The following is a 27,230-nucleotide window of genomic DNA, read 5'->3' on the forward strand; positions in this document are numbered from 1 at the left end:
TGAATAAATGGGCATGCCAAAAATTCTTAATTGATTCATATCGATAATTTTAAGTTTTTCCTTTAATAATTTACAGAATGTTCTCTGCTCAGTTAAGGTTTGGTATACTTTGTTTATATTTGCTTTTTATTTCTTTATATCTTAAATATTTAAACTTGTGTAAAGTTAAAGTATCAAATTGGTTCCTATTAGAGGGCTTAACCTTTTAACTCTTCAACAAATCAGAGTTTAGTATATGTGTGTATGCATACACAGAATCCAATTTCCTGTTATCCCAGGTAGAATGTCATCTGATACTTTAGAAGAGCAAATAAAAACCTCTCTCTGATTTTGTAAACTGTTAGAGCTTAAATACCTACTCAAGTCACCTGTTGAAAAATAATTGGCTTGCCTTATAACTTTCTATGTCTGACCCTAACCGAAAGATTATTTGTATTGTACATGTATAGTTTTGGTAAATTAGAGCTTTTAGACTGTTACCTGGCATTTATTATAGTAAAGAGCAACTAGGACTGGGTCCATTTCTGGAAAATCCTAAATGCACATTTCTGTCAGGCCTGAGTGACAAACTCGACAGGCTACTTGAGCTATTCAAAATGTGTGAGTATGCAGTTTGGTATCTTAATTTCTTTTGGATCTCTGAAAGTTCTTAGCATTTAGGTGGTGGAGTGTAGCTACTGGGGAAATAATCTTTTTTTAGTTTATTGAATTCTTCAAAACACATTGCATTCTGCTATGGTTTAACTTACTAAAATGTGCTTCTCTGGTGTAGCAGAGCTGGTAAAATAGAACTTTCACAGCAACGATTTTATAGGACATCAGATTGGGAAAGGAACCTTCAGTAACATTTCGTGTAGCCGCTCCATCTGGTGGTTGACCGCAGCACCCTAAATCTGTAGAAGGGAGTCGATCAAGTCGGTAATGGTAACTGCCCCCACAAGGATGTTTTCCTTGAGTGCCTGTTCTGTAGTATTTGACACGCTCCTTTCTCACCTGCTCACGCACCACTGAGTGACCTGATGAATGACTGTGCTAGTAGGATGGACAATTGTAAGAAAGTTTGTGACATACTTAAAATCACTGTGACTGATAGCCAGTGTTTTGGCCATTTTATTTCTGTTTTACATAAAGCAAGAAGTTAAAAATAAGCATCAAACCTAAACAAGTTCAATAACAGCAATATAGAATCACAATTAAACTTGACTTCTGGATTGTAGAAGTACAGTTCCTGTAGAGAGCAAATACTTCACAAGCACTGGTGAGAAATCTGAGGGAATTATCTGCAAACACTAAGCTTTTCAACTGCAGACAGTGAAGCACAGAGTAGGGCCAAAGGAAATTTGTGGGAAAGTTCAGATTCAGCTACTGCTGGCTTTAACATCCTTCTGTGTATCTTTTTTTTTTTTTTTTTAAAGATTTTATTTATTTTATTTGACAGACAGAGACCACAAGTAGGCAGAGGCAGGCAGAGAGGGAGGAAGGAAAGCAGGCTCCCTGCTGAGCAGAGAGCCCGACGCGGGGCTCGATCCCAGGGCCCTGGGATCACGACCTGAGCAGAAGGTAGAGGCTTTAACCCACTGAGCCACCCAGGCGCCCCTCCTTCTGTGTATCTTGCTTGTAAAGATCTTCCATCCCTTTTTTAATGATCATTTTAGGATAGATACTTTAATTAGATACTTGTTGACACTTAAAGAGATGTTAAAGAAAAATTACCTAATCAAGACTATACCTTAATAGTGTCAGTATGATTTTAAAAATGAAGTTATGAGGGTGCCTAGGTTGCGCCTTGGTTTGAACGTCCGTCTCTTGGGTTTTGGCTCTGGTCGTGATTTGGGGCTGTTAGATCGAGCCCCCACATGGGGCTCTGCGCTCATTGTGGAGTCCGCTTGAGACTTCCTCTCCCTCTGCCCCTCCCCACCGTGTGCTCTTGCTCGCTCTCTAAATAAATGAATAAATCTTTTTTTTTAAATGGGGAAATTATGTGAGTGGTTGGATTTTAAAGGCACAAGAACAAACCCTCAAGATTTGTTAATTCCGGGCTCTAGGACAGTGCTGTCCAGTAGAACCTTCTGAGAGGATGGAAATGTTCCGCATCCGCACCGTCTAGTAAGGTAGCCAGTAGCTGCATGTGGCTGTTGAGCACTTGAAATGTGGCTAGTGTGACTGGAGACTTGAATGTCTTAACTTATGTTTAAATAGTTCCATGTGGCTACTTATTGGCCAGTGCAGCTCTAAAATCTGTATTTTGAGGAAGTGAGAATATCCTTTTGCTCAAGTGAACGTTTACCAAGTGATTAGCTTCTTTTAAGCGGACATGACATTTTAATTCTTAGGTTGAAATGGATGTGCTTTTGCCTTATAAATAGACAATACATTTCTCAAAATATGAACTAACTCCTTAGCTTATTCAGAATTATTTGCATTATGGAATTTCCATTTATCTGCAACTCTCATACACATTATCAGATGAAGTGCTTTGACTATCTTAAGATGATGTTAGTCTTACTAATTGAAACTCAACTGAATTTATTGCAGTTCAAACTGAAATGAAATTATTGGCCAGTTTTAGGCACCAAAGCTTCTGGATTTATGTGGTTCTAGAGACCATAAAGGATTTAGGTGAGTGAAGAGTTTACTTGAGTATGTGTGGTAGGGAGGGTTTGTGGGAATGGAGGTCCTAGAGTGATGTGAGGTGTGGGTTGAGGTAAACCAGATCAAATGGGACATCACTACAGAAACACTTCTGTCACCACCTCCCAACTTACTTTTTGGTTTTCTTCTAGTCTTAAGGTCTGGGTATTTGTAGGAACTGGAAATAAGAGTAGACCCACGATCTGGAAATGTTATGTGTCCACTGTAGGGCACTGGCTTCCTTACAGAGTTCTTGATGGAAATGAAGATGTTTCTCCAAAGCAGCTTTTTGCCTAAGGAGACAAGCCAACCACAATCCAGATATGATTAAGCATCTCAGAAATTGCCCTTATAGACCCCTCCTGCACTGTTGGTGGGAACGCAAGCTGGTGCAGCCACTCTGGAAAACAGCGTGGAGGTTCCTCAAACAGTTGAAAACAGCTACCCTATGACCCAGCAATCGCACTACTGGTATTTACCTCAAAGATACAAGTGTAGTGATCTGAAGGGGCACATGCACCCCAGTGTTTATAGCAGCAAGTCCACAATAGCCAAACTATGGGAAGAACCTAGCTGTCCATCAACAGACGAATGGATAAAGAAGATGTGGTATATATGTACAATGGAACACTGCAGCCATCAAAAGAAAAAAATTTTGCCATTTGCAAAGACATGGATGGAACTAGAGGGTATTATGCTGAGCGAATTAAATCAATCACAGTTACATGATCTCTCTGATGTGAGGAATTTGAGAGGCAGGACGGGGGCGGGGGGGTCGGGGGTAGGGAGGGAAAAAAATGAAACAAGATGGGATCAGGAGGGAGACAAACCATAAGAGACTCTAAATCTCCCGAAACAAACTGGGGGTTGCTGGGGGTTGGGGAGGAGGGGTAGGGTGGCCGCGTTATGGTCCCTGGGGAGGGTATGTGCTATGGTGAGTGCTGTGAATTTTGTAAGTCTGAGGATTCACAGACCTGTACCCTGAGGCGAATAATACATATATGTTAATTTTAAAAAATAAATTTTTAAAAATTGCTCTTATAAGCTAGTAGAAGAACTTTGGTTTTGAGCAATCATCAGACTTGGGGCAGCTGATCTCGCATTTTAGTGGAAGATCATATTTACTTTTACTACTAGAAAAGTGAAAGGAAAGGCAAAGCTAGCAGTTCTTAAACTCGTATTGCTGGAAGGGACTCCCTTGTTTTAGAGATGAGGAAACAGGCCAGAGAAAGAAGTTAAAGTACCTGGGCCGATGTCATCCAAGTGAAGATGAGATAAAGCCAGCTGGCATTAAGTTCTACCTCTGGGTGCACTGAGGCTATATCTCTCACTGCTTTAATTACTTGGTTTTCTGCCTTCAGCTACTTGGACTAGCTTTACAAAACCATTCAGCTTGCTTTTGGTCTCAATACTTACGAACCCAGTCCTGCTGCTCTGACACATGGAATACATAATTTTGATTTTGAATCAAGACTTCCCTAATCTGTCTTTGAATTCACTTCACAGCTGGGGTGGGGGGTGGGCAACAGTTGAGAAAAGCCCAGGAGGTGAGCAACTCAAGGTGAGGTGGAAACCCTTGAAATAGAATGGTTCTGGCTGTCTTGGCTTTCTGGTCCCCTGAAGAGTACTTTTTCGCTTCGGTTCAGCTTAAGTTGTAGAAAAACACATCTGAGGTGGGTAGACTGTTACAGTCAAGACTGGACTCACACGCTTTTCTGTGTTGGGTCTCTGTACCCTTCAATTTTGACGATTCTAAAGAATGATATCTATTTGTTGCTTTCTCTAAGGGGTGGAAATTCGTAAGAAAGCAATGATAGAGCACCTAGCTTTTAGAGTCCATTGAAACCACATTGCTCAAGAAATTGTATTATCAGAAAGATGAAATGATCGTTACTATTGTAAAAGAATGGGGGGGGATGCCATTGGCCCCTGATAATTAGTGCTGTACTAATTCACCAAACAAGTTTCTCATGAGATCCGGTCTTAGCTTACTTCTCTGATCTCATCTGGAAGTGGCTGTGCCTTGTTCCCTTAGTTCCAGCCATATGACTTTCCTTTATTCTTCCAACATGCTAGTTGCATTCCTTCCTGTGAACCGTTGCCCTCACTGTTTACCTGCTGGGATAGTCTCCTCCCAGATGTTTATGTGGCTCTCTGTCATTCAGGTTTCACCTTATAGAACTATGAGAAGCTTTGCCCTTGGCAACCAATCTGAAGGAAGGGTCCTGCAAACCTGTCACACGTTTAAAACTTTTTCTGTCTAGCATCTATTGCCAGCTAAAAAAAAAAAAAATTGTCTTTCTACCCCAGCCCCAGAATGTAAATGCCAAGGGAGAAGAGACATCTGTTTTGCTTACTTCTGAATTCTCAGTGTCCAGAAGAGTGTTTGGCACATTGAATGTAACCAGAAAATACTGAGAAGGGCAGTGATTCAGAATCAGGGGGTCTCAGATGTGGTCCTGGCATGGCTGCTGACTCACTCTTCGACTTGATCAAGATCCCTCCCTGCCTCCTAAGGACTCAATTTTCTAATCTGTAAACCAGAAGGCTGAGAGTGACGAAATCTAAACTCCCTTCCAGCTTCACTACAAAGTCTACAAGCCATGAAGACATTCTGTGATACCGACAGCAAAACAATCTCAGGATTTCAGTTCTTCCAAACCACGCGTACGGAAAGCGGGAGAACTTCCCTTGTCCGGAGGCCGTGCAAATGGGGAATCAAGCCCTTGAAACCATCTCCCTGTGGCAACTGTTGCCCGACTACCCCCTACCTGGCTTCCTCCTGTGCTCGCGTCATGGCTGCCTCCAGGGCCAGTCGTGCTGCCTCCTCTTCCCGCTGCCTTCTCTCCTCCGCTTCGAGCCGAGCCTTCTCCTCGGCCTCCTGTTTCCTCCGCAGGTGCTCCAGCCGTTCTTCTTCAGCCATTTCCAGCAGGCGTTTTTCTTCCTCTGCTAACTGCATTTCCAGTTCCTTCTGCCTTTGCTTCTCAGCCTCTGCAGAATAGAAAGTGGGGTAGGTTCCACGGGGGTCCTGTTCCTGGAGAAAGTTCTCGGACCTAACTCCCAAGTCTGATTCCCAAGGACTCACCAGGAGATACTATGCCGGCTTCCCTGCCAGCTGCCAGCTCCTCTGTGGGGATCAAGTTGGGGTCCATGTACAAATTTAAGAGTCCTTTATCAAGCGCATACTATGTGCAGTGCACATATGAGTACAAAATGAGTACAAAACCTTGGCAGAGAATTTTCCAGAGCCTGAGGTACTCGTGGGAAATATGCAGGGAGCTGGGGAGAGGCGTCAGGTCGGGGTCTGGAGAAATTTTGTGCTTGCTCGGCTGAGCTGACCGGCCGGAAGCGGGTCACCTGCTGACACATGCTGAGCCTCACAAGTGAGGCCACAGAGATCGTGCGGGTCCACAGGTGAAAAGCTGCCCTGAAGCCACCCAGATGTTTGCTTCCATGGGCGAGCAGGGCTCCAGCCCCCATGTAGGCAGCCCCTGGGCAATGCTGGAAGGGCCATGGGAGGGGCAGGATCCCAGTTCAGGAGGTGACTGAATTGGGAGTGCGGCCAAGAGTCCTTTCCACAAGTGAGTCTGTGTTTATTTTGATCATGTGTCTCGGCTCACTGCGGTCACACAGACTCATCCCTTCTAGAAAGAAGAGCTTATGCATTTAGACTGCTTCACGCACCAAGGCTTAGGGTAGGAATAACTCCAGGGAGAGTCAAGTGCACACCCACAGTGGGATAAAAATACGTCTGCCCCAGATAGGAGGTGCAGGCGGCTCCAGGAGCCCTTCCTCACCCGCCCGCTCGGCTTCCTCCTGCTGCTTTCTTCTCTGCAGTTCTCGAAGTTTCCTCCGGAACTCCTCCTGCTGCCGCCGAGCCCTCTCCCGGGCCACCTGCAACTGGAGTTGTTGCTTCCTCTCCTCTTCTTCCCGCCGCTGCTGTTCTTCTTCGAGTCTCTGTTTCCTCAGGCTGAGGAAACAGCCACGGGATGGTCAGGGAAATGGCCGCCCAAACTGGGACATCCTCGTGAGACGAACCCATGGGCAGTGCCCCCCACCCCCCCGGGCCACGGGGCTATGGGCCACGGGGACATGCCACTCAGAGGACACTGGGTGTCCAAGGGAAGCCGAGCAAAGAGCAGAAGCAAGAAGGCAGCTGGCCTGGAGCTAGAAGCCACAGGTTTCCTCGCACAGCTCTGTGCTCTGGGGCAGGGGCACTCCGTTCCCCAAGCTTCATTTTCCACTGTTAGGAGATAAACCGTAGAACTCTGGAGGCCTCCCAGGATTGTTGGAAAGAGTAAATGAAATGAGTCAAGGCCTATGAAAAGAATCTAGAACAATGCAGACAGATGCAGGGACTCAGCAAAGGCCTGCTGGGCTGGGAAGCAAAGCCCTTCCAAGAACACCCCATGAACATGAACCTGGAGGCTCCGTCAGGGTCAGGAACAACCCGGTACCTTCCAACAGGGAACAGAGAACGGGCCGTGCTGTCTGCCTACTGGGCACGAGCCTCAGAACCAACCCTGGCGCTAGTGGAGGTCGACCTGGCCTTTTCCCGCTGCCCCCGACCTGCCGGCGGCCGAGGCCTGCGGGACCCACCGCTTCTCCTCCGCGCGGGCGCGCTGCTCCAGCTCCAGCTCCTCCTGCATCTTCTCTGCTCTCTCCAGCTGCTCCTCCAGGAGCCGCTGCTGCTCCGCCTGTTCCCTTCTCTTCCTCTCCACCTCTGCGCGCCTCATCGCGGCCTTCTCCGCTCGCAGCCTGTCCCGGGAAGCTCCCTCTCGCTCCCTCTTGGCAACGAGGGTCTGAGGAACCAGAATGTTCTGGTGAAAGGCAGAGCCTGTCTCGGGGGCCCGCCCTCCTCCCCAGCTCCGAGACGAGTCCCCAGTGGTTTCCGCACAGACCGTGGCCTCTGCTTGGGGCTGGGCGGTCTGACTGGCCTGGGTCCAGGCTTCATACTCGCTTCGAGGTCTCAATTTCCCCGATATTGTCTTCCTCTTGGGGCTGTTACCGGGGTTAACTGAAGTAGGGCAAGTGCCAAAATAACGTCTGGCACATGGTCGTCTGGAGTTTTCGATCCTCGCTGCACTTTACAATCACGTAAGGAGCTTTTAAACCAGACTTGAGGCCAAGGCCCCTCCCAGACCAATTCAATGAGAACACCTGGGGGGGGGGGCGCCTCGGTGGTTTCTAGAAGCTTCTCTGGTGACCCAGGACTGGGAAGCACAGGTTCTAGATAAAGCCTATCTTACCACAAGTGGTCTTAGATGTCAATGTATTAGACTCACATTGAGTCCCAGGCAAACCCACTTTTTAAACGGAAGGTTTTCTCAGCTAAAATGAAGGATGTCTTCACTTTCCTTTTCAGAAATGAGCCCAGGAGGAAAACTTTGACTGTAACTCTTCCATGGGAGCTTTGCGTATCCTGCTTGGGGTGAAACTAAGCGGCTTATTAGCCTTTGCAGAGTAGCAGAGTACTTTGGCTTGATAATACATCTAAGAAATTCTGATTCTTACACAGATTCAGGAAAGTTCTGCCCACAGCTTAAAATTTTCACCTGCGGTGTAGAGCAGAAGTCCATAGTCTGCGCAGCTAGGAGGATTGGGAATGATAAAGGAAAAATCTCTCTGAAACCCTTTTTAGTTGACCGTGGGCAATAAAATAAACCATAGTAATTTAAAACTGACAAGAGCCCTACTTATAGAGTCAAAGGACCTGGATGTAAGTCTCGGCTTTACGGCATGATGGTTACGTAACTTCTGGCAACTGGGCTGCTGATCTCTAAGCCTCAGTTTCGAGGTCTGAGAAATTGGGATAATCACATCTGGCGCACAAGTGTGGCCATAAAGATTAAATGAGATTCAGCAGAGTTGCACCATATGCACCTGTAACTTATGTGGGGTTAAGCATAGCAGTTTAGCTGTGAGTATAATTGTGGCATTCAAAGATACTCTTTTTTTCTCCCCTACAACAAATGTAGTTCAGCACCTTCATGCCAGTGGAAAAAATTGATTTATTCCAGGGGCACCTGGGTGGCTCAGTTGGTTAAGCGACTGCCTTCAGCTCAGGTCCTGATCCCGGAGTCCCGGGATTGAGTCCCACATTGGGCTCCAGCTTCACGGGGAGTCTGCTTCACCCTCTGACCTTCTCCCCTCTTATGCTTTCTCTCTGTCTCTCTCTCAAATAAATAAACAAAATATTTTAAAAAAAGATTTATTCCAACAGCAGAAGAAAGTTTGCTTGTGTTGGTCTTACTGAGAGATATATCTGTGTGGTATTTTTAAAAATTCATTGTAGGGGCGCCTGAGTGGCTCAGTGGGTTAAAGCCTCAGTCCTCGGCTCAGCTCATGATCTCAGGGTCCTGGGATCGAGCCCCACATCGGGCTCTCTGCTTAGCAGGGAGCCTCCATACCCCCACCCCCGCCTTCCTCTCTGCCTACTTGTGATCTTGGTCTGTCAAATAAATAAATAAAATCTTAAAAAAAAATTCATTGTAGAGGGAAGGCTGGGTGGCTCAGTTGATTAAGTGGCTGCCTTCAGCTTGGGTCATGATCCCAGCGTCCTGGGATCAAGTCCCACATCAGGCTCCTTGCTTGGCAGGGAGCCTGCTTCTCCCCCTGCCTCTGCCTCTGCAATAAAATCTTTTAAAAAAATTAATTGCAGAGATTTTCAAGGGTAATTTTCCTTACACTCACTCAATTTTTCTCTTAAATACTTGACATTAGAATCAAGGCTCCTGAAACAAAATAACTTTTATATGCTGCAGCACCTTGTAAAGACAGACAGATACGTGTCTGACAGCTATGTGCCACAGAAAAGCAGCTTAGGAAAGGAGGAATTTCTGTAGCTTTTGGGTGGTAAACAAAACATGAGCTCCTAGCCAGGCCAAGTCAAGGATATGTGCTTGGTGGTGGTGGGGTGGGGTAGGGCTGAGGGTTGGCGGGGGGCACCTGGGTAGCTTAGTTGCTTAAGAGGCTGCCTTTGGCTCAGGTCATGATCTCAGGGTCCTGGGATCGAGCCCCATGTCGGGCTCTCTGCTCAGCAGGGAGTCTGCTTCTCCCTCTCTCTGCTCATGCTCTCTAATAATTAAATTAAAAAAAAAAAAAAAGAGGGTAGGTACTTGGCTCTGATGGTCAAAGTCCACCTTTCCCTGCAACCGTGAAGCCTGTGCCAACTTCTTGCTCCTTACGGGTTGCGTATATGCTGTGGCATCTTGGAAACCTCACAGAACACATCATTTCAGAGGGGCTTTGCCACGCTGTGCCTTTTCTTAAAGGGTCAGACGGTATCAAAGTAGAACAACTGAAACCAAGCTGCAGTAGCACTGTTTCAGTAACTGCAACGTGGTTCAGGGCAGTTTCCCCCACCTCTGGCGGGGTACCAGTGAGAACAGAAATCTCTCTGGCCCAGGTGAGAGTATGGGACCTTACTTTGGAAGGGTCCTCGTAACTTTGTTCTTCTTGAGATCCCCTGTTGGCAGGTGCGGTCTGGGCAGGTGATGATCTTCTGTCTATGGACACTTGGCTCTCCTGAGCATCATATTCGTGGGAGAGCCAAGGGTCCTCTACCACAGACTCTGCAGGGGAGAAACCTCTCTCAGTAGTGTCTTCTGTTTCCTTAGAGTTAATGACATCAGGCCCACTCAGCTCTGCTACTTCCAGATTCCTTTCCTTCTGTGTACTTTTCCTTTTGGCTCTAGGTTTTTTTTCTTTAGGAATTAATTCTGATTTCTTTTCAGCCTTTGCTTCCTTTGATTTTCCTGGAGAACAACAACGGGGGACAGAGTTGTAGCTCAGTAAATGTCACCTCTGCCTGTTTTCCAGTAGCTTCTAAACTTCGGTGGAATCACCTGGGGTGTAGATTCCTGGGCCCCACTCCCAGAGTCTGATTCTGCAGGAAACTGCATATTAATGTTCATGCCAAGTGTTTTGAGAAGGGCAGTCCACAGACCACCCTTTGAGAAACTGCCTTATCCTGTTTGGATCAACTGTCATTCAGTAGTCTTCCTACTAAAGAAGGTCTGTTTCACCCTGATCTACGGTAGAAGCAAGACTCTCCACGGGGGAAAACTACAGACACACACGGAAAGTCAAGCCTCAAGAGTCTGGCTTCAAGTTGCGGTTTTGGAAACCTGGCAGAGTTTAAGCCTTCCATCCTCTCAGAACTCTTCCTCAGTTCACCTCTGGGGACCACAAGGATTTCCTTTCCCCAGTCCTGCCAATGCAACCCAAGTCATGGGCTACAACAACGTAAGGTCAGCAAGACTTTAAAAAGCAAATCTCAAAAATAGATTGGGCCCACGAGACAGTCCAATCCCTTCCTTTCTGACAGCCTTTGATGTGCCTGGAGGGTCTTCTCAGTCATGTGGCCAGGAAAGAGCGGGTGTTAAGTTTTAAGCTAAAGTCTTCAGAAGCATGGGATCCTACACTCCTTGGAAGGTGCAACACAGGGAGCCAAGAAGAAAAACAGCAGCTGGGGTGCTCATTCAGAGCCCCTTTCATCCTTCCCCTTCCCCCATGCCCCGTTCTAAATGATGATCGTTATCCGTTCACAGAGACACGGTAAGACCATGTACTTGGAATCAAACGTCAGGCTCCGAGTCTGGGTCCACCAATTCCTGTCCAGTCTGTTTGATCTAATGCAAGCCACCCTATCTCTCTCAAGCTTCAAGCACTATGCTTTATAATAATAATAATGCTTACTGGGGTGCCTGGATGGCTCAGTGGGTTAAGCCTCTGCCTTCGGCTCAGGTCATGATTCCAGGGTCCTGGGATCCAGCCCCGCATCGGGCTCTCTGCTCAGTGGGAAGCCTGCTTCCTCCTCTCTCTCTGCCTGCCTCTCTGCCTACTTGTGATCTCTGTCTAATAAATAAGTAAAATCTTTAAAAATAATAATGATAATGCTTACTTTAAGGGCGATGTTCTGGGAATTTCATGATGTCGCGTGTGCGGGGCTCTCAATACAGTGGGTATTCAGTAACTAGGGGATGTTTTTATTATTTCCTCTCTTGTTGCAAGTCTCAAGGCAAGCCTGGTTTCCTCTCTTCCCTCTCTCCTAAGATACTGACATGAAGTAAGGCTGCAACAGCGTCTTAACCAGACATCGTCCCGCCGGATTCATGCTGGTTCTCTGTGACACCTCCCAGCCCCCACTAGGTGTCTTTTCCTGGGTCGCTTGTCAAGGGCACACTCCCCCTTACCGACAGCGGCCTCTGCTTCCCTGTGGACCTTTCCTTCTCTCCTCCCCTTGGGCGCCTTGGACCTGTCTGTCCTGGCTCTTTTCTTTCTCTTGGCTTTGCCAATCAACTCCATCTCCTAAAGGTGAAAAAAATTAAGGAAGAGGACCATGATGTGCAGGAAACAAGGAAGAAAAAAACCGTCAAAAGAAGAGTATGTTGACCAAAACAGCATGGCTTCGAATGGGCTTTGTGTGGGTTCCACAGGGAGCAGAAGAAGGAGTCTTAGAATGGAGCTGGTGCCGAGATGCTCAGCTTCAGCCTTTCCTTTAATCCTGCTGGGTCTAATGCCAGAGGAGGAAAGAGGAACAGAACACACTTTCTGATCATCCCCTTTTTTGATGCTAAATCATGACCTACAGAGTTGGATCAAAGGGAAGCAATTTTTAACTTTGATAGATTGCTATTGCTACAAATACTGTTTAGTTTAAATCAAAGCCAGCTTTAGTCACTGTTGCATCATTTGCTAACTTTCCAGAAGTTTCTCAAGCAGATGACCACAACCATGTCAGTCTTCACCTTTCCCCATGGGCTGGGACAACCATGGAGAGTCCTCCTAAGAGAGGATGGCAGAGTGGGGACGCGGCTACCCACTCAGTGCCGGTAATATTTTGACATAAAATATGTATTTGGTCTTCATCCGCAGGCTCTGGCTTGGAGCTCCTGAAGCCATTGTAATTCCTAGAGCATAAATGTGGAAAGAGTGGCTTTTGCTTTTCATTAACACAACTCTTTCCAACCACACCTGAGATTGTGTTAATGAGTTGATTTTAGAAAGCACCTTAGGAGGGGGTGCTGGTTACCAGGGGAACCAACTGTGTTATTAGAGGGTTGGAACTTTCAGCCCAATACCGCCAACCTTAGAGGACGAACAGGCTAGCTTGCTTTAATCAATGCTTTTATCGATCAAGGCCTGTACTGATGAAGCCTCCGTAAAACCTGAACCAAATGAGTGTGGCTTGCTGCGGGGCTGATGAACACATCCACGTGCAGGGAGTGGGGAACACACCCTCACCTCCATGGAGACAGAAGCGCTCGCGTTTGGGACTCTTCTGGACCTTGGCCTATGTACCCTTTCCTGTGGCTGTTCAGACGTATCCCTTAACATATCCTCTGTAAGGGGCGCCTGGCTGGCTCAGTTGGTGGAGTGTGCAACTCTTGAGCTTGGGGTTGTAAGTTCGAGCCCCATGTTGGGTGTAGGGATTACTTAATAATAAAATGTTTGGGGCACCCAGGTGGCTCAGTTGGTTAAGCATCTGCCTTTGGCTCAGGTCATGGTCTCAGGGTCCTGGGATCGAGCCCCACGCCGGCCTCCCTGCTCAGTGGGGAGCCTGCTTCTCCCTCTCCCTCTGCCCCTCCCTGGGATCACTCATTCCTCCTCTCTTTCAAATAAATAAAATCTTAAAAAAAGACAAAAAACAATAAAATCTTTAAAACGTCCTTTGCAGTAAATCAATTATAGCAAGGAAATGACTTTCTGAGGTTTGTGAACCATTCTAGTGAATTATCAAAACTGAGAAAGGGGTTGTGGGAACCCTCCATGTATCGGTGACAACCTGGGACTTGTGACTGAAGTCTTGTGTCTGAAGTGGGGGCAGTCTCGTGGGACCGCGCCCTTCACCTGTGGGGGCTGTGCAAACTCCAGGCAGGGTCAGAATTGAACGACGGGGCACCCCGTTGGTGTCCTTTGAGCTGGAGACTGATTGATGTGGAGAAAGACTCCACACACCTGGCGCCAGAAGCGGTGTGTAGGTAACTGAAGTTTCCTTTTAGTACCTTTGTAGGAATTAGACATGGGCACGCCGTCCTTTGGGAGAATGAAGCCCATTGCGGGGACACAGGGCGTGGTGAGTGAACCGCAGACTGGATTTCAGCTCTCACTTGTCCCTTTGCGGTCCCCATCATACAGAGTCAGCACTTACGCAACTGTACATGGGAGCCCACTGGGAGCAAGCTTTGGACCAGGCTCCTGGATGTTAACACTCACGCTGATGTCGCCTAGAGCCTGCTGGTCGAACAGTCTCGCTTCAGTCCTCCCCTCCGATCCTCTTGGAAGAAGAGAGGCATCTACAGGACCCAGCCTGTCTGGGGACTGGTGTCTTGGGAGTGTCCCGGGCAGACGGCGTACGTCATAGTCTCTGCCCCTTGAAGAAAGAATGAAACAACAAGACCAGACTGAATCGAAAACTCTGCTGGACAAGGAAGAGGAAGAGTCAGCAAACACTGAGCCCCCATTTCTGCGGCGCTGTCATGGACATTTTACACACTTGGGTTAACCTTCTTTTCCTCAACACAGCCCTGAAAAAGGTAGAGTAACAAGTCGAGTCTTCCCTTTGAGATTCTCTTCGGTTAAATCCTCAATTTAGAGCGCAGAAGAAATAGTTTGCCTCTCTGGGGTTGTGTATTTATGCCTTTGGTTGAATGACACATGGTTGTCGAACCAAAGGTCTTCTATCAAAGGCTTAGCTGAAAAATAAATGACCTTTAAGAAAGACTGTCTTAGGAACATGCCACTATCCATCCACTCTGTTATGCCCTTTGGAATTCTATTCCTGATCAGATCTGGCCACCAAAAGGTCACATTCTGTGTCTGTGTGATCCCCTGTAGGATTGCTGTCACTGACTCTCTGTCTTGAGGAGAACAGACGTATGTTCTCTGGGCAAAAGGGCCCCTAAAAAATAGCCACGTGGGCTTCAGGAAAGCGGCAGCAGCAGCTACCTCCCCAAGAATCTGTCTCTTAGACAGCAACAATGCGCTGGTTCTGGGCATTTTATTTTCTAGCTAAATCAGTATTACATTCACCGTGCTGCGCTAGTACAGGGCCTTACTGGAGAAACTTGAGAAATATTTGTTGAATGAGGTAAATGGAATTTCCTGTAAATATATGAGTCTTTAAATCCTTCAATGTCACTCTATAAAAACCCACAAAAGATTTATCCTTTAGAATTTAATGCTAGGAAAACATTGATTTCCCCCGAGGAACAGGTGCGCTGCAAATGAGAACCACAAACCTGACTGTGTTGCTGCTGCTTCTTCGTCTTATCTTTCTTGTCTGTAGGTCTTTCTTTTTTCTTTTTTTTGCTTTCACATTTAGGAATCTCTATTCAAAACTGCAAGTCTGATCTTTAGTTACAAGGACTATAGTGACTTTTGTGAAGTGTTATTGGTATTCTTTTTTTTTTTAATCCTCTGGCTCAAATTCTTTTTTCTTTTTTGGTCACCTCACCTTTTTCTTGGCGACGGGGTTGCTGTAAGTCATTTGAATCCATGGTGGAAAAAGCCGAGGTATAAAAGCTAAAAAATGGAATTTTCCAGGTAGCTGCCTCCACACCATAGCGTGCCTCCCTCCCTTTGTTCGTAGAGAGCATAAAGCCTTCTTGACCCAGGAGAGACTCCTTACGGGGTAGGCAAGGGTAGGTTCTCAAGTCACTGACCTCATGGGAGGTCACAATAGGCTATAGTTCCAGCTTCCAATGTCAGATGGGGCTTAGGTCAAGTGATGGGGGCTATAGGCCGAGCCTTGGTCAGTGAGCTTCAAATAAGCCCAGAGAGCGCATAGGAGGCACTTTCTATGTGTTAGCTACTTGTGTTTAGTATTATTAAGTACTATTTGTTTTACCCAGAGCCGACCGAACGCTGAGAGGAGAAACCAAGGCTGAGATGACAGACTCCTCCTTTCTAGGCCCGTTCGTAGATCTCAGCTACTTAGACAAACGGAGAAAGCGGTTTCCATGCTGTTAAACTTCACTCCTCACCCACCCAGCCAAAGAATATGGTTGAAGGAGGAAGCATGTCACAGTATAATCCTCCCCAAGACTCCGTTTCTGAGACAATCATTCTAGACGTTCGAGTATGCAGCTAGCCTGAGAATCTTCATGCTTAGAAAAGACAAAAATTAAATTAATTACAAACAGAAAAAGGAGGGGTGCTTGTCTACCTCAGCCAGTAGAGAATGTAATTCTTGGTCCCGGGGTCGTGAGATCAAGCCCCGGGTTGGGTGTAGAGTAGTGACTTTAAAACAAAGAAAAATGAAACAAAAATGGAGCAGTCCATGTCATTACAACTTTGAACACTTACGTCTTTCGGACAGTATCTGCTTCAGGGTCATGGTCAGCCAGGGAAGCTCTTAGAGGGTCAGGGATCATACTCCTCAGCTCATGGTCTGTGAGGACAAAGAGCATCCTTAATGCAAAGGACAAGAGGTAATAGAAAACAATCCCAGACGTGGGGAAACATCTGCTAGGTTCGCAGTCAAAGACATGTAGATTAGCACAGTGAAGTATGTTATACCCAGAAAATAAGCAAATGCTGCACAAAGCAGTGCTGGCCCATAGCAAGTGACATTACAATTAGTAGACTCTCCGGGAAAGCGATGGGACAGTATGTACCAAGAACCAGAAAAATGTTCCCGTCTTTGATCAGGATCTCACTCCTGGGTATTTATCATGAAGAAATAATTCAAAAGAACAAGATTTTGGTCCAAAGTTGTTATAACTTTGTTATTAATAATGAAAAATTAAAAACAACTCAATAGTGGGAGATTGAGGAAACAATTCATGATGCATTAATTTGACATTTAAAATTATGGTTAAAAAGATAATAAGCAATATGGAAAATATGGTATAAAAAAGTAAAAATGTAAACTATAGAACAGTGTGTTAGAACTCTATAAAATACATATGTAAATAAATAAGGGCTATAAAAGAAAACAAGAAAAAAATAATGTTAGACTAGGAGGGCTCTGTGTGTTTAGATTTCTTCTTAGAACCCCAGTGTGGTTATAACACTGAAAATGAAATTGATTAGGGAAGACGGGGTGGCTCAGTCATTTTGCATCTGCCTTCAGGCTCAGGTCATGATCCCAGGGCCCTGAGATCAAGTTCTACATCAGTCTCCCTGCTCAGCGGGGAATAGACTTCTCCCTCTCCTGCTGCCTCCCCACTGCTTGTGTGCACGCACCCTCTCTCTCTCTCTGTCTGTCTCAAATAAATAAATAAAATATTTTTTAAAAACCTAAGAAAAACTAGCCTGGGTGGCTCAGTGGGTTGGGCCTCTGCCTTCGGCTCAGGTCATGATCCCAGAGTCCTGGGATCGAGCCCCACATCCGCATCTGGCTCTCTGCTCAGCAGGGAGCCTGCTTCCCCCTCCCTCTCTGCCTGTCTCTCTGCCTGCTTGTCATCTCTCTCTCTCTATGAAACAAATAAGTAAAATCTTAAAAAAAAAAAAAAACTTAAGAAAAACTAGAAAAAGTGATGTTGGCTGCATTAAAATCTTTACAGGAGAAATAAATAGTATTATTTAACACTTTAAGAAACTTACCTAATTATAAAATTTAAATAAGTGTAAGTTACCATATGTTAATTATCCCTCAATAAAGAAAAAATGTTAATACAAATAAAATACCTAAAACAGGGTTGGCACTTGGTAGAAATAAACAAAGAACCAAAAAAACCCTCACCCATGATCACTCTACTCACATACAATTATTGCAAATATTTTGGTGTATGCACTTTCATGCATATATAATATATACTCATTTTAATGGAATTTTAAAAAGTATATATAATTTTAATTTACTTTTGTTATCAGAATTTCCCTTATAATTAAATATTCCTAAAAGTGACTGTAATAGGTGGCGCCTGGGTGGCTCAGTGGGTTAAGCCGCTGCCTTCGGCTCAGGTCATGATCTCAGAGTCCTGGGATCGAGCCCCGCATTGGGCTCTCTGCTCAGCGGGGAGCCTGCTTCCTCCTCTCTCTCTGCCTGTCTCTCTGCCTGCTTGTGATCTCTCTCTGTCAAATAAATAAATAAAATCTTAAAAAAAAAGTGACTGTAATAACAGCATAACATTTCACTGTATAGATGTACCATAACTGAGTTAACCAAATGTAACTTAAAATTCAGATTGTTCCAAATTTTTTATAATTAGTAAGAACTTTGCATGACATATCCTTGAAAGATATGTTTTTGATTATTTAAAGATCTACTCTTTGTTCACATCTATGATTATTAAAGAATATAAGTATTTAAGGCACAGTGTTTTCTGCTAAATTGTTCCCCAGAAAATTTGTACTGATTTATCCTGAAAAAATGTTCATTTACTTCCTTCACTTGTCACATGCTTATTAGATATTTACTACATGCCAGGAATTGTGTTAGGTACTGGGAATACAGGGGGGAGTAGGATGGAAACACCTAGACTTGGGGTGCTTCAATTTTATCGGGGAAGATGGATATTAACACAAAATAAAACAAAACCAAAAAATAAAAGAAAACTTCTAAAAAGGAAGACTCTAATAGGCAGTCTCTATTTCTCTTTGAGCAGTAGATTCTTCTGTGAATTTATTTTTCCTCAATTTTGTTTATAGGTATTATACCTTTAAGGACAGACTGGAAAGGAAAAAATTCACCTGTCATCCTGCCAACATCACCCCTTAATACTACAGTTAATCCATTTTTCAGCATTCAAAGTTGTCTGTGACACCTTCACTCCTTCCCAGCCCACAGCGTCTTTGTCACTTGTTTTTTTTTTTTTCCTGTCATTCTTAAACTTGAAGGGTGGCATGTATTGTGTCCCATATCAATTTCCCGATCTAGCAGGGGGGACAAAATTGTTCATGTACGGGGTGCTTGGGGAAATTGGGGAGGTTGATCGGGGTGGTACCTTGGAATTTATTTTGTCTTGGATCATATGGAACATTAACAGAATTGTGATAAGGGGAACTCTGGAGAAGGAGGGTGCCGGGGCGGGGGTGGTGGTTTCCTGCCCCCAACGTGGCTGGCTCAGCAAAGCCATCGCACTGAAGACATTCACAGCTCCTCACAGCTCTCTTGAACTTTGGGACAGGGCACTATAGGACCAGCAGAGGGCGCATTTGTATTGACCAAAACCCAAAGTCCTACATGGGCATAACTTCACCAAGTTGATTAGAACTGCAGCCCGGGTCAGTTCTGGGAGGGGGACCCTAAAAAAGACCTCCTCAAAAAAGCCGCCCCCAACTCCGCCCCCACCTCTAGTATAATAACCTGATATTTAGGAAGTATTGGAGTAGACTAGTGTACAACTTTTTTTAACTGCTTTTCAAGAATCTGTAAGATATTTGCCATATCCCGATTCACATTTTTTCTAAAGAAATAAAGTATTTTGTATCCCATTCAATCCTGTTTCTTTCATTCTTTCCTTGGTGGTAACAATTCTCTTAAATTTGGTGTTTGTCATTGGGGCACACTACCCCAAAATATGGAACCTTTGCATATTAAATATTTCAAGCGGAAGGAATTTGAGGAACAGCACGTGAGGGAAGGATTCTCTGACCACTGCCCCTTCTCCTCTGAAGCAGGTAGTAAGACCTTCACTGGGGAACCTGGGTGGCTCCAATGGTTGAGTATCTGCCTTCCGCTCAGGTCGTGATCTCGGGGTCCTGGGATCAGCCCAGCTGTTGGCTTCCTGCTCAAGGGAGAGTCTGCTTCTTCTCCCTTTGCCTCTCCTTGCTTTGTGCCCTTTCTCTCAAATAAATAAAATCTTTTTTATTTTTTTAAGATTTTATTTATTTATTTGACAGAGAGAGAGATACACAAGTAGGCAGAGAGGCAGGCAGAGAGAGAGGAGGAAGCAGGTTCCCTGCTGAGCAGAGAGCCCGATGCGGGACTCCATCCCAGGACCCGGAGATCATGACCTGAGCCGAAGGCAGCGGCTTAACCCACTGAGCCACCCAGGCACCCCAAAGTTGAGGCTTTTTGCCTCAACTTTTTTTTACACAGCCATTTACTTAGGCTTCCTCTTCTGTTAATTGCCTGTTCATATCTTTTAGCCATATTTTATTTGGGTTGATTGTCTTTTCTTTCTCTATTTGTAGCAGTTCTTGCTGCATTTTGGATATTAATGCCTTGTTGGTTTTATGCACTGCTGATATTGTCTTTTTGTCTATGATTTGTCTCCCCCCCACTCAAGCTTTTATTTATTTATTTATTTTGGTAATCTCTATACCCAACACGGGGCTCAAACTTACAACCCAATATCAAGAGTTGCACACCGCTGTGACTTGCCTTTTAACTTTTTTTTTGCTGTCTTGTCAAAAATTTTGAATTTTAATATAACCAAGGTTGTCAATAGTTTTCTCTATGGTTTATGTTTTGAATCATAGGTAGCAAATTTTTTCTTTTCCCAAATTCATAAAGATATTCTTCTATATTTTCTTCTAAAAAATTTAAAATCTTCTAAAAATTTTTAAATTTTGGCTTTTTCAGGGGTGTCTAGCTGGCTCAGTTGGAAGAGCACGAGACTCTTGATCTTGGGGTTGTGAGTTCTAATACCATGCTGAGTATAGAGATTACTTAAAAATAAAATCTTAAAAAAATTATTTTTTGCTTTTTCAAAAATTATACCTGATATTTTGTGAGGTAAAGATTTTAAAATTGGATAACCAGTTATTTCAAAATTATATACTGAAAAATAGTTATATAGTATATATATATATATACACATATATACATACACACATATATATATTTCATCCTTTATACTTTTGCCATATAATGTTTCCATATGTGGATACATTTATTTCTGGATTCTTTATTTTTTTCTGTCTGACCCTAATCCAATATCATAAGGCCTTAAAGTCGTTTTTGATATTTAATATTTTTAATATTTTAGAATTTGGACTCTGTTTTTCTTCAAAATTTTATTAGTTATTTTAGACCTCTTTATGAATTTTGGGATCAACTTATGTTCTTCCAAAAACCCAACTGGGGACTGAGAAAAACCATAATTGCACTGAATTTGCAGATTAATTTAGGGAGAATTGTTACCTTCCTATTTGTGAACATGCTATATAGCAGTATACAAAATGTTATATTTATTTTTGGCTCTTTTAATTTAATTTAATGAAATTTTGTAATTTCTTCAAGCAAATCTCACACATCTTTTTTCATTTATTTGTAGGATATATATACATTTATCTATACATATATATTTAAAAATTACATTTATCCTCCCTTCCTATAGACACTGTACCAGTGGATAAGCGGTGGAGGAGGAAAAGTTGTTTTGTTTCTTTTGGGAGGAGTTTGCCAAGTAACAAGGAGAAGGAACAACAGAATTTCAGTAACACTGTTTCGCAGCGTCTGTGAATGAATGGATCTGTAGCTGTTGGCTTGTGAAGGGATCAAGCAAACGTTTGTTTCCTGATGGAAGAAAATAATGCCTTCCAGGAAATAGTCTTGCTAAAAGGAAAAACCAAATCTGAATCTGACCAGGTCTCTAGACCTGAGTACTAAGTTTTGTTACAGGGGGATAGAGAAGACAGAGAAACACATTAAACTACACCATGAGGAAGCCAACAGCAAAATCTCGATTGTGGGAAACTCCTTAGGACAAGTGACTCAATTTCTTAAAAATAAACTAAAAGAGGGTAAAGGAAAAGAAATGGAGGGAACTTAGAAATTAAAGGCCACATAAAGGCCACACCAACCAACTCCAAACAAACAAACTCTGAAACAATTATAATAATTATGAGACAGTTATGGCATTGAAAATACAGAATATTCAATGATATTAAAGAATAGTTCTAATTTTTAGGTGCAATGGTGATATTAGGGTTATGTCAAAAATGTCTTTTCTTGTTTTTTATTTTTTTATTTTTTATTTTTTTTAAGATTTTATTTATTTATTTGACAGAGAGAGATCACAAGTAGGCAGAGAGGCAGGCAGAGAGAGGGGAAGGGAAGGAAGCAGGCCCCTGCTGAGCAGAGAGCCCGATGCGGGACTCGATCCCAGGACCCTGAGATCATGACCTGAGCCGAAGGCAGCGGCTTAACCCACTGAGCCACCCAGGCGCCCCCTTTTCTTGTTTTTTAGAAAGAGATATATATACACAGGATGTATGGGTAAAATGATATAAGACTGGAAAATTTGTTTGAAAATAATATGGAAGGGAGGGGTCGGGGATGTGGGTGAACAGTATCAGCCAGGAGTCGGGCCCGTGGGATTCTTGTGCTGTTCTGTTCGTCCTGGTGTATGGTTGGGGTTTTCCATGATAACAACGATCCTAACATTGCATTATAAATTGTGCTTTATGTTTTGACATGCTATTGTTTCTCCACAATTGAGTTTTATGTATTGTTCTATATTTAGTAATCTTGCTGAATTTTTGTCTTCTAATAACTTATCCGGAGAGGCCCTCAGATTTTCCATGTAAGTAATTCTATTGTCTGGGGATAATGACACTGTCATTTCCTTCTTTCTGTCTTTTTCCTTTCTTTTGGTTTCCCTACTGTGCTACCCCCATGTTGAAATAGAAGCAATGACAGAGGGCGTCCTTACCCTACCTAGTTCTTTGTCTCGAGAGAATTCTTTTAAAATTTCCACCATTAAAGTGGGATGTTTACTGCAGGTTTTTGGTAGACAATCTTTATTAAAATTGGCAAGTCTTCCTCTGTTCCCATTTTGATCATTTTAAATCATGAGTGGGTGAATATCATAAATTTATGTTTCCTTTTGTATCCAGTGAGATGACCCTAAGTTTTTTCTCCTTTAATCTCCTGATGTGAATTACATAAACAGAAGTTCCCATATTAGACCATCTTTGAGTTCCTGGGATTCGCACACACACACACACACACCATATATCATAAAACATTATATATTTAAATATAAGCTTAAGGACTTGATTGGCTAATATTTTATTTAGGAGTTTTGCATCTTTGATCATAAGTGAGATTGGTCTGTAAATTTCCTTTCTTATGTTGTCCTTGTCTCTAGCTTCAACTTCCTTTTTCTTTTTTTAAGATTTTATTTATTTATTTGACAGAGAGAGAGAGACTGCGAGAGAAGGAATACAAGCAGGGGAGTGGGAGAGGGAGAAGCAGGTTTCCCGCTGATCAGGGACCCCAATGCAGGACTTGATCCCAGCACCCTGGGATCATGTCCTGATCTGAAGGCAGATGCTTAATGACTGAGCCACCCAGGCGCCCCTGCTTTTTGGCTTTGATGAACTTGGGTCTCAAGTTAGAAATAAGCTTTACTTCCTGGAAGGTGAAGAGAATTTTCAGGATCAAGGGGCAACAGCTGGGTTCTGGGATTCTGGGGACTTCCCTGGGGTTTCCATTGTGAGTTAAGCAGAATGGGCCAGAAACATTCTTAAGGATGGACCACTTCCCACCATGAAGGACTTTGAAATACTTTCCAGGAGCAAAAAATAAAGATGTAACTGAGTGTTAGTTCATCCCGCTGCTAAGAAGCAGCAGATTATTCTGAACCCAATACGGGGGCTCCAGACCACAGAGCCTGGCAGGCTGCAGTGACTGTGTAGGCCTCACAGGGAGCAAATCAGGAGCAAGGAGCCCTGACTGACATCAAGTCACAAGTGGATACCACTTTCCAGGCTGGAGGTTCTGGGGCCATGGTACCATCTCAACTCCTGGGCACACACTTCTGATCTCTTTATTTTTCCCATAGCTTTAAGAGAAATTTTTGCAACACTGGCTACTCCTTACTTCTTTGTGCAGGCGGGGAAGTCATTAGATTTGCTGGAGCTTTTTATGCCTGGAGTCAGAAACTGCCCCTGAGGAAAGGCTTTTAAACCTCTCCTTGTAGCTAGGTGGGCCACTGGGAACTGTGCTCCTAGCAGGCAGCAGTGGGCCCAACACTGATGTCTTCTGTGTGAGGACAGAAGGACACAGAGGACACACACAGAGGACACGGATGTCTTCTGTGTGAGGGTGAGGACATGCTGAGTCAGCTCTGACCAGGTAGAGCCAGGTAATGGCAAACGGTATTGCAGAAAGGAATGAGGGCCGAGCTGTCCTATGCCTTGCCTGCCGGACTGGACTTTTCCACAAGGGAGAAATAAACCTTCCATCTTATTTGAAGTCATTTTATCTTGGCCTTTGTTAGAATCAATATCCTAACTATTACACATCTGTCTCTTGAATAAAGCTCTGAGCCTTTTTTTCCCGTTGCAGAATAGAAATGGATCACTGGTTTCTAAAGGTTTCTGTGAGACACGTGTTTCGACTTTTCTCCCCATTGTTTTAGGCTCTTCATTAGGGATCCTCTGTACCTCATGCAGGGCTCCCCAAACCTCCCACCCCTAAGAAAATATTAAGTTCTGCTGCACTTGAAGGGGTTACGTCACTAACGTTGGAGAAGGCTCCAGAGACACTCACAGAATGCGGAGGCCGGTAAGACTGCCTCGTTCAGACTGGGTCTGCGGCCCACACTCGACCTTAAGTAAAAGAAGGACTTACATAGAGGACTGACTCCATCAGTCCCCCGAGATCAAGCCCCGCCCTCCACCATCACTGAGACCGATCTAGAAAGTAATCATCATGTTATCAACTTAGCACCAGCCTCTCCTGACAAGGTGCAACTTATGGACTTATGGCTACTAAATTAAGGTTTTCAAGAAATAGACGAAGAGTTAGCCTTTAGTGAGCACTTACTGTATGCCAGACACTGGTATATGTTGCACGTATTAACTCTTTTATCTCTCCGTCACCTTATGAGATAAGCAGTATTAGTAGCTACATTTTACAGATGAAGAAGAAGATGCCCAGAGAAGTCCAGTAGTACAATCCAGGGCCTGCAGTTAGTAAGTGGGGAAACCAGGACCCGAACCCAGAGAATCAGACTTGCTGTCAGTGCTTTTGATCACTATGACGCTGCCTAGACAGTACCCCCTACTCCTTCCATCCTCATTATTTTTGAAAGAACAGATGAAATCAAATCGCTGCTAAATTTAAGAGAAATAAATTCTAGACACAAGGCTCAAGGCAGTGATTCTCAAAGTGTGGTCCCTGTGCCACCGCCATTAGCATCACTAGCGAACTTACTAAAATTGTAAATTCCATGACCTCAACCCAGATCGAATCGGAAACTCTGGGGACAGGGCCCCCAAATCTATTTTAACCAGCCTCTCAGGGGGTTCTGATACACCCTGAAGTTTGAGAACTGCTGGCCTAGGAAATAAACAAGAATTGAATTGTTATTCTTTCTTTGGGCCATGGGGTTGGGGAAAAGAGGTTAGAAAGGAAACTTTTGTATTTAACATGAGCAATTTTCTGAACCCTCTTTGGTTTGTCCGGTGAAAACCTGCATGCAGTCACCTCACCGAATCTGAGATCCAAGGTATTCTCCGGGGAGATGGCACTGACTCACTGCTCATAATTTAAGCATGAAGATCACTACTTAATTTAGTGTAGAAGAAAAATCCTAGCCATTAGATGTAAGACCTAGGAGGGGAAGAGTGCTCTTTAAATAGTTAAAAAAAAGAATTCCTTGGCGTGCTGTCTTGTTTTCCTTCAAAGATTTGAAATCCTTTTTAAACATTAGCATTTATCATTCAGGACAGGCAAATGCCTTTTTAAATTTTCTGCAGTGATATTTCACTGCATTAAAGACTGTCTGGATAACCTTTACGGAACTCAGCCAGAGCCCGTCGCTCTGCCGTGAGCCAGGAAGCCAGTTTGGACTGACTTGTTCTGCACTGCCTAAAACCTCCCCTGCACTTGGCCGAGATCTTGGAGTCTCGTCAGTGTTCACGTTCTACATATGTGACTTATGATAAGAAAGGTCTGAAGACTGGAACATGTTTCCTTGGCTATTGTCACTCGGCTTTGAAAATGGAGGGGGTAGGGGGCGCCTGGGTGGCTCAGCGGGTTAAGCCGCTGCCTTCGGCTCGGGTCATGATCTCAGGGTCCTGGGATCGAGTCCCACATCAGGCTCTCTGCTCAGCGGGGAGCCTGCTTCCCTCTCTCTCTCTCTGCCTGCCTCTTCGACTACTTGTGATTTCTCTCTGTCAAATAAATAAATAAAATCTTAAAAAAAAAAAAAATGGAGGGGGTAGGAGGCTTGTTTTAGCAAAATCTTTGTTTAAAAGCTTGACCAAACCTAGAAATTAGGCAACCATAATATTCTATTGTCTTATATGCAGAAGAAATGAAGTGAAATCTTTTAAATTTTTAAAAATTCTTTTTTAAAGAAAGAGAGAGAGCGCACAAGGAGGGATGGTGGGCAGAGGGAGAAGGAAGAGAGAATTTCAAGCAGGCTCCACACCCAGCTCGGAGCCCTACGTAGGGCTCAATCCCATGACCCTGAGATCGCGACCCAACATAGCCAACCAACAGAGCGACCCAGGTGCCCTAGCAATGAAATCTTCCAAAATGAGTATAAAAATTATTTTTGTCTAGAATGTCAACTGAAAGAAATAATAAAATACGTAAACAGGAAAATATCAAGTGTAGGGTAAAATCCCAAATCCGTGACTTTGCGCATTTATCTCTAGTGCGTTTTCACAGTCTTCCTCACCTCATGAGTTCTAGAGGAGATAGGAAAAGTCGTGGTTTCATTTCACAGGTTGATAAACCATGGCCATGAGAGGGTAGACGCTTAATCATGATCATATCCAAGTCAAGATTAATATTCGTGAAAGGGCTACTGTGTGTGAATTAGTTCATTGACTCACTCCTCAGGCAGTCTCATGCAGTACATGGGGAGTACTGTCTTCAGCCCCAGTTAAGGACATTGAGGCACAGAGGGGTTACAGCAGAGGCCATGTTCTCCACTCAGCTGCTCAGAGCTGCTGCTAGCCTGTGTAGAGCACTTTATGTGAACCAAGCAAGGCACCCCAGTAGACCGGCCAAGTAGGAAGAGGAGCCCCCAGAGCATGGAGACCCAGTCCTGAGCTGCCTGGCTTTGGGAGCAGAGCGTATGCCCCTGTTTGCTCCCTCTGCTGGATGCCTTTGTACAGCCAACAACCACCACTTCTTTCCAGCCAGCACTGTGTCTACCCCGTGGGAACACAAGAGTCTCTCACATACCCGTCTCCACTCCCACGAGATGCAGCGAGGACAGCGAACAGTCCTGTTCCCTGGGGCTATCCAAACGTAGCATCACGCAGATACACGGGTGCCCCCACGAAGAGCTTGGAGTTGAGCTCAGGTCTAGGAACATGAACTATGCCAAAAAGCCCAGTTCTAGGCCCAATATTTCCTAGAATCATCAGTATTAAATGTACTATCATTTTTGGAGGAGCCACACTTCAACAGCTCTGGCCACCCAGGGTGGTAGGTAGCAAGGTCTGGGTCTCTAAAGATACTGGTTGCCACCTCTGCTGGAATATTAACCCTCTGGGCAGGGAATCTCGGCTCCTGCACCCGCATATCTGAGCCCGTGGGCAAGCAAGGGGATCAGAGATGGGGAGGGGCTCATGCAGCCTGTTCCTGATGCCCCAGAGTCTCCATTCTCTGTCATCAGTCTGCTGCCCCTGGCAGGACAGAAATCTTTCAGTAAGCCCGAGGATATAAAAGCACGCAATCATCAGTAGGTCTGTGATGCACTAAGAACCGTCAGCGTCTGAACTCGGCATTT

At 44.4% G+C, this 27,230-nt stretch overlaps 1 protein-coding gene across 6 annotated transcripts in view; it reads right to left on the minus strand.

The window, feature by feature from the left end:
* Nucleotides 1-1,071: 1,071 nt before the first annotated feature.
* KIAA2012 overlaps nt 1,072-27,230 on the minus strand; it is a 101,856-nt gene continuing 75,697 nt past the window's right edge. For 5 of the 6 annotated variants that reach the window (XM_082688858.1, XM_082688859.1, XM_082688857.1 and 2 more), the window contains 8 exons: nt 15,943-16,027; nt 13,852-14,008; nt 11,829-11,943; nt 10,060-10,388; nt 7,231-7,433; nt 6,429-6,601; nt 5,403-5,622; nt 2,762-2,924 (listed from right to left, as the gene is read on the minus strand). In XM_082688858.1, the coding sequence (XP_082544984.1) occupies nt 2,786-2,924; nt 5,403-5,622; nt 6,429-6,601; nt 7,231-7,433; nt 10,060-10,388; nt 11,829-11,943; nt 13,852-14,008; nt 15,943-16,027 (1,421 nt within the window). In that variant the 3' untranslated portion in view covers nt 2,762-2,785. Of the gene's footprint in view, nt 1,381-1,597; nt 1,635-2,761; nt 2,925-5,402; nt 5,623-6,428; nt 6,602-7,230; nt 7,434-10,059; nt 10,389-11,828; nt 11,944-13,851; nt 14,009-15,942; nt 16,028-27,230 lie in introns of those variants that run through there. The other variant, XR_014300112.1, reaches the window with a different exon arrangement.

The sequence above is a fragment of the Mustela nivalis genome, assembly GCF_964662115.1.
Source record: "Mustela nivalis genome assembly, chromosome: 11".
In the NCBI taxonomy this organism is placed as follows: domain Eukaryota; kingdom Metazoa; phylum Chordata; class Mammalia; order Carnivora; family Mustelidae; genus Mustela; species Mustela nivalis.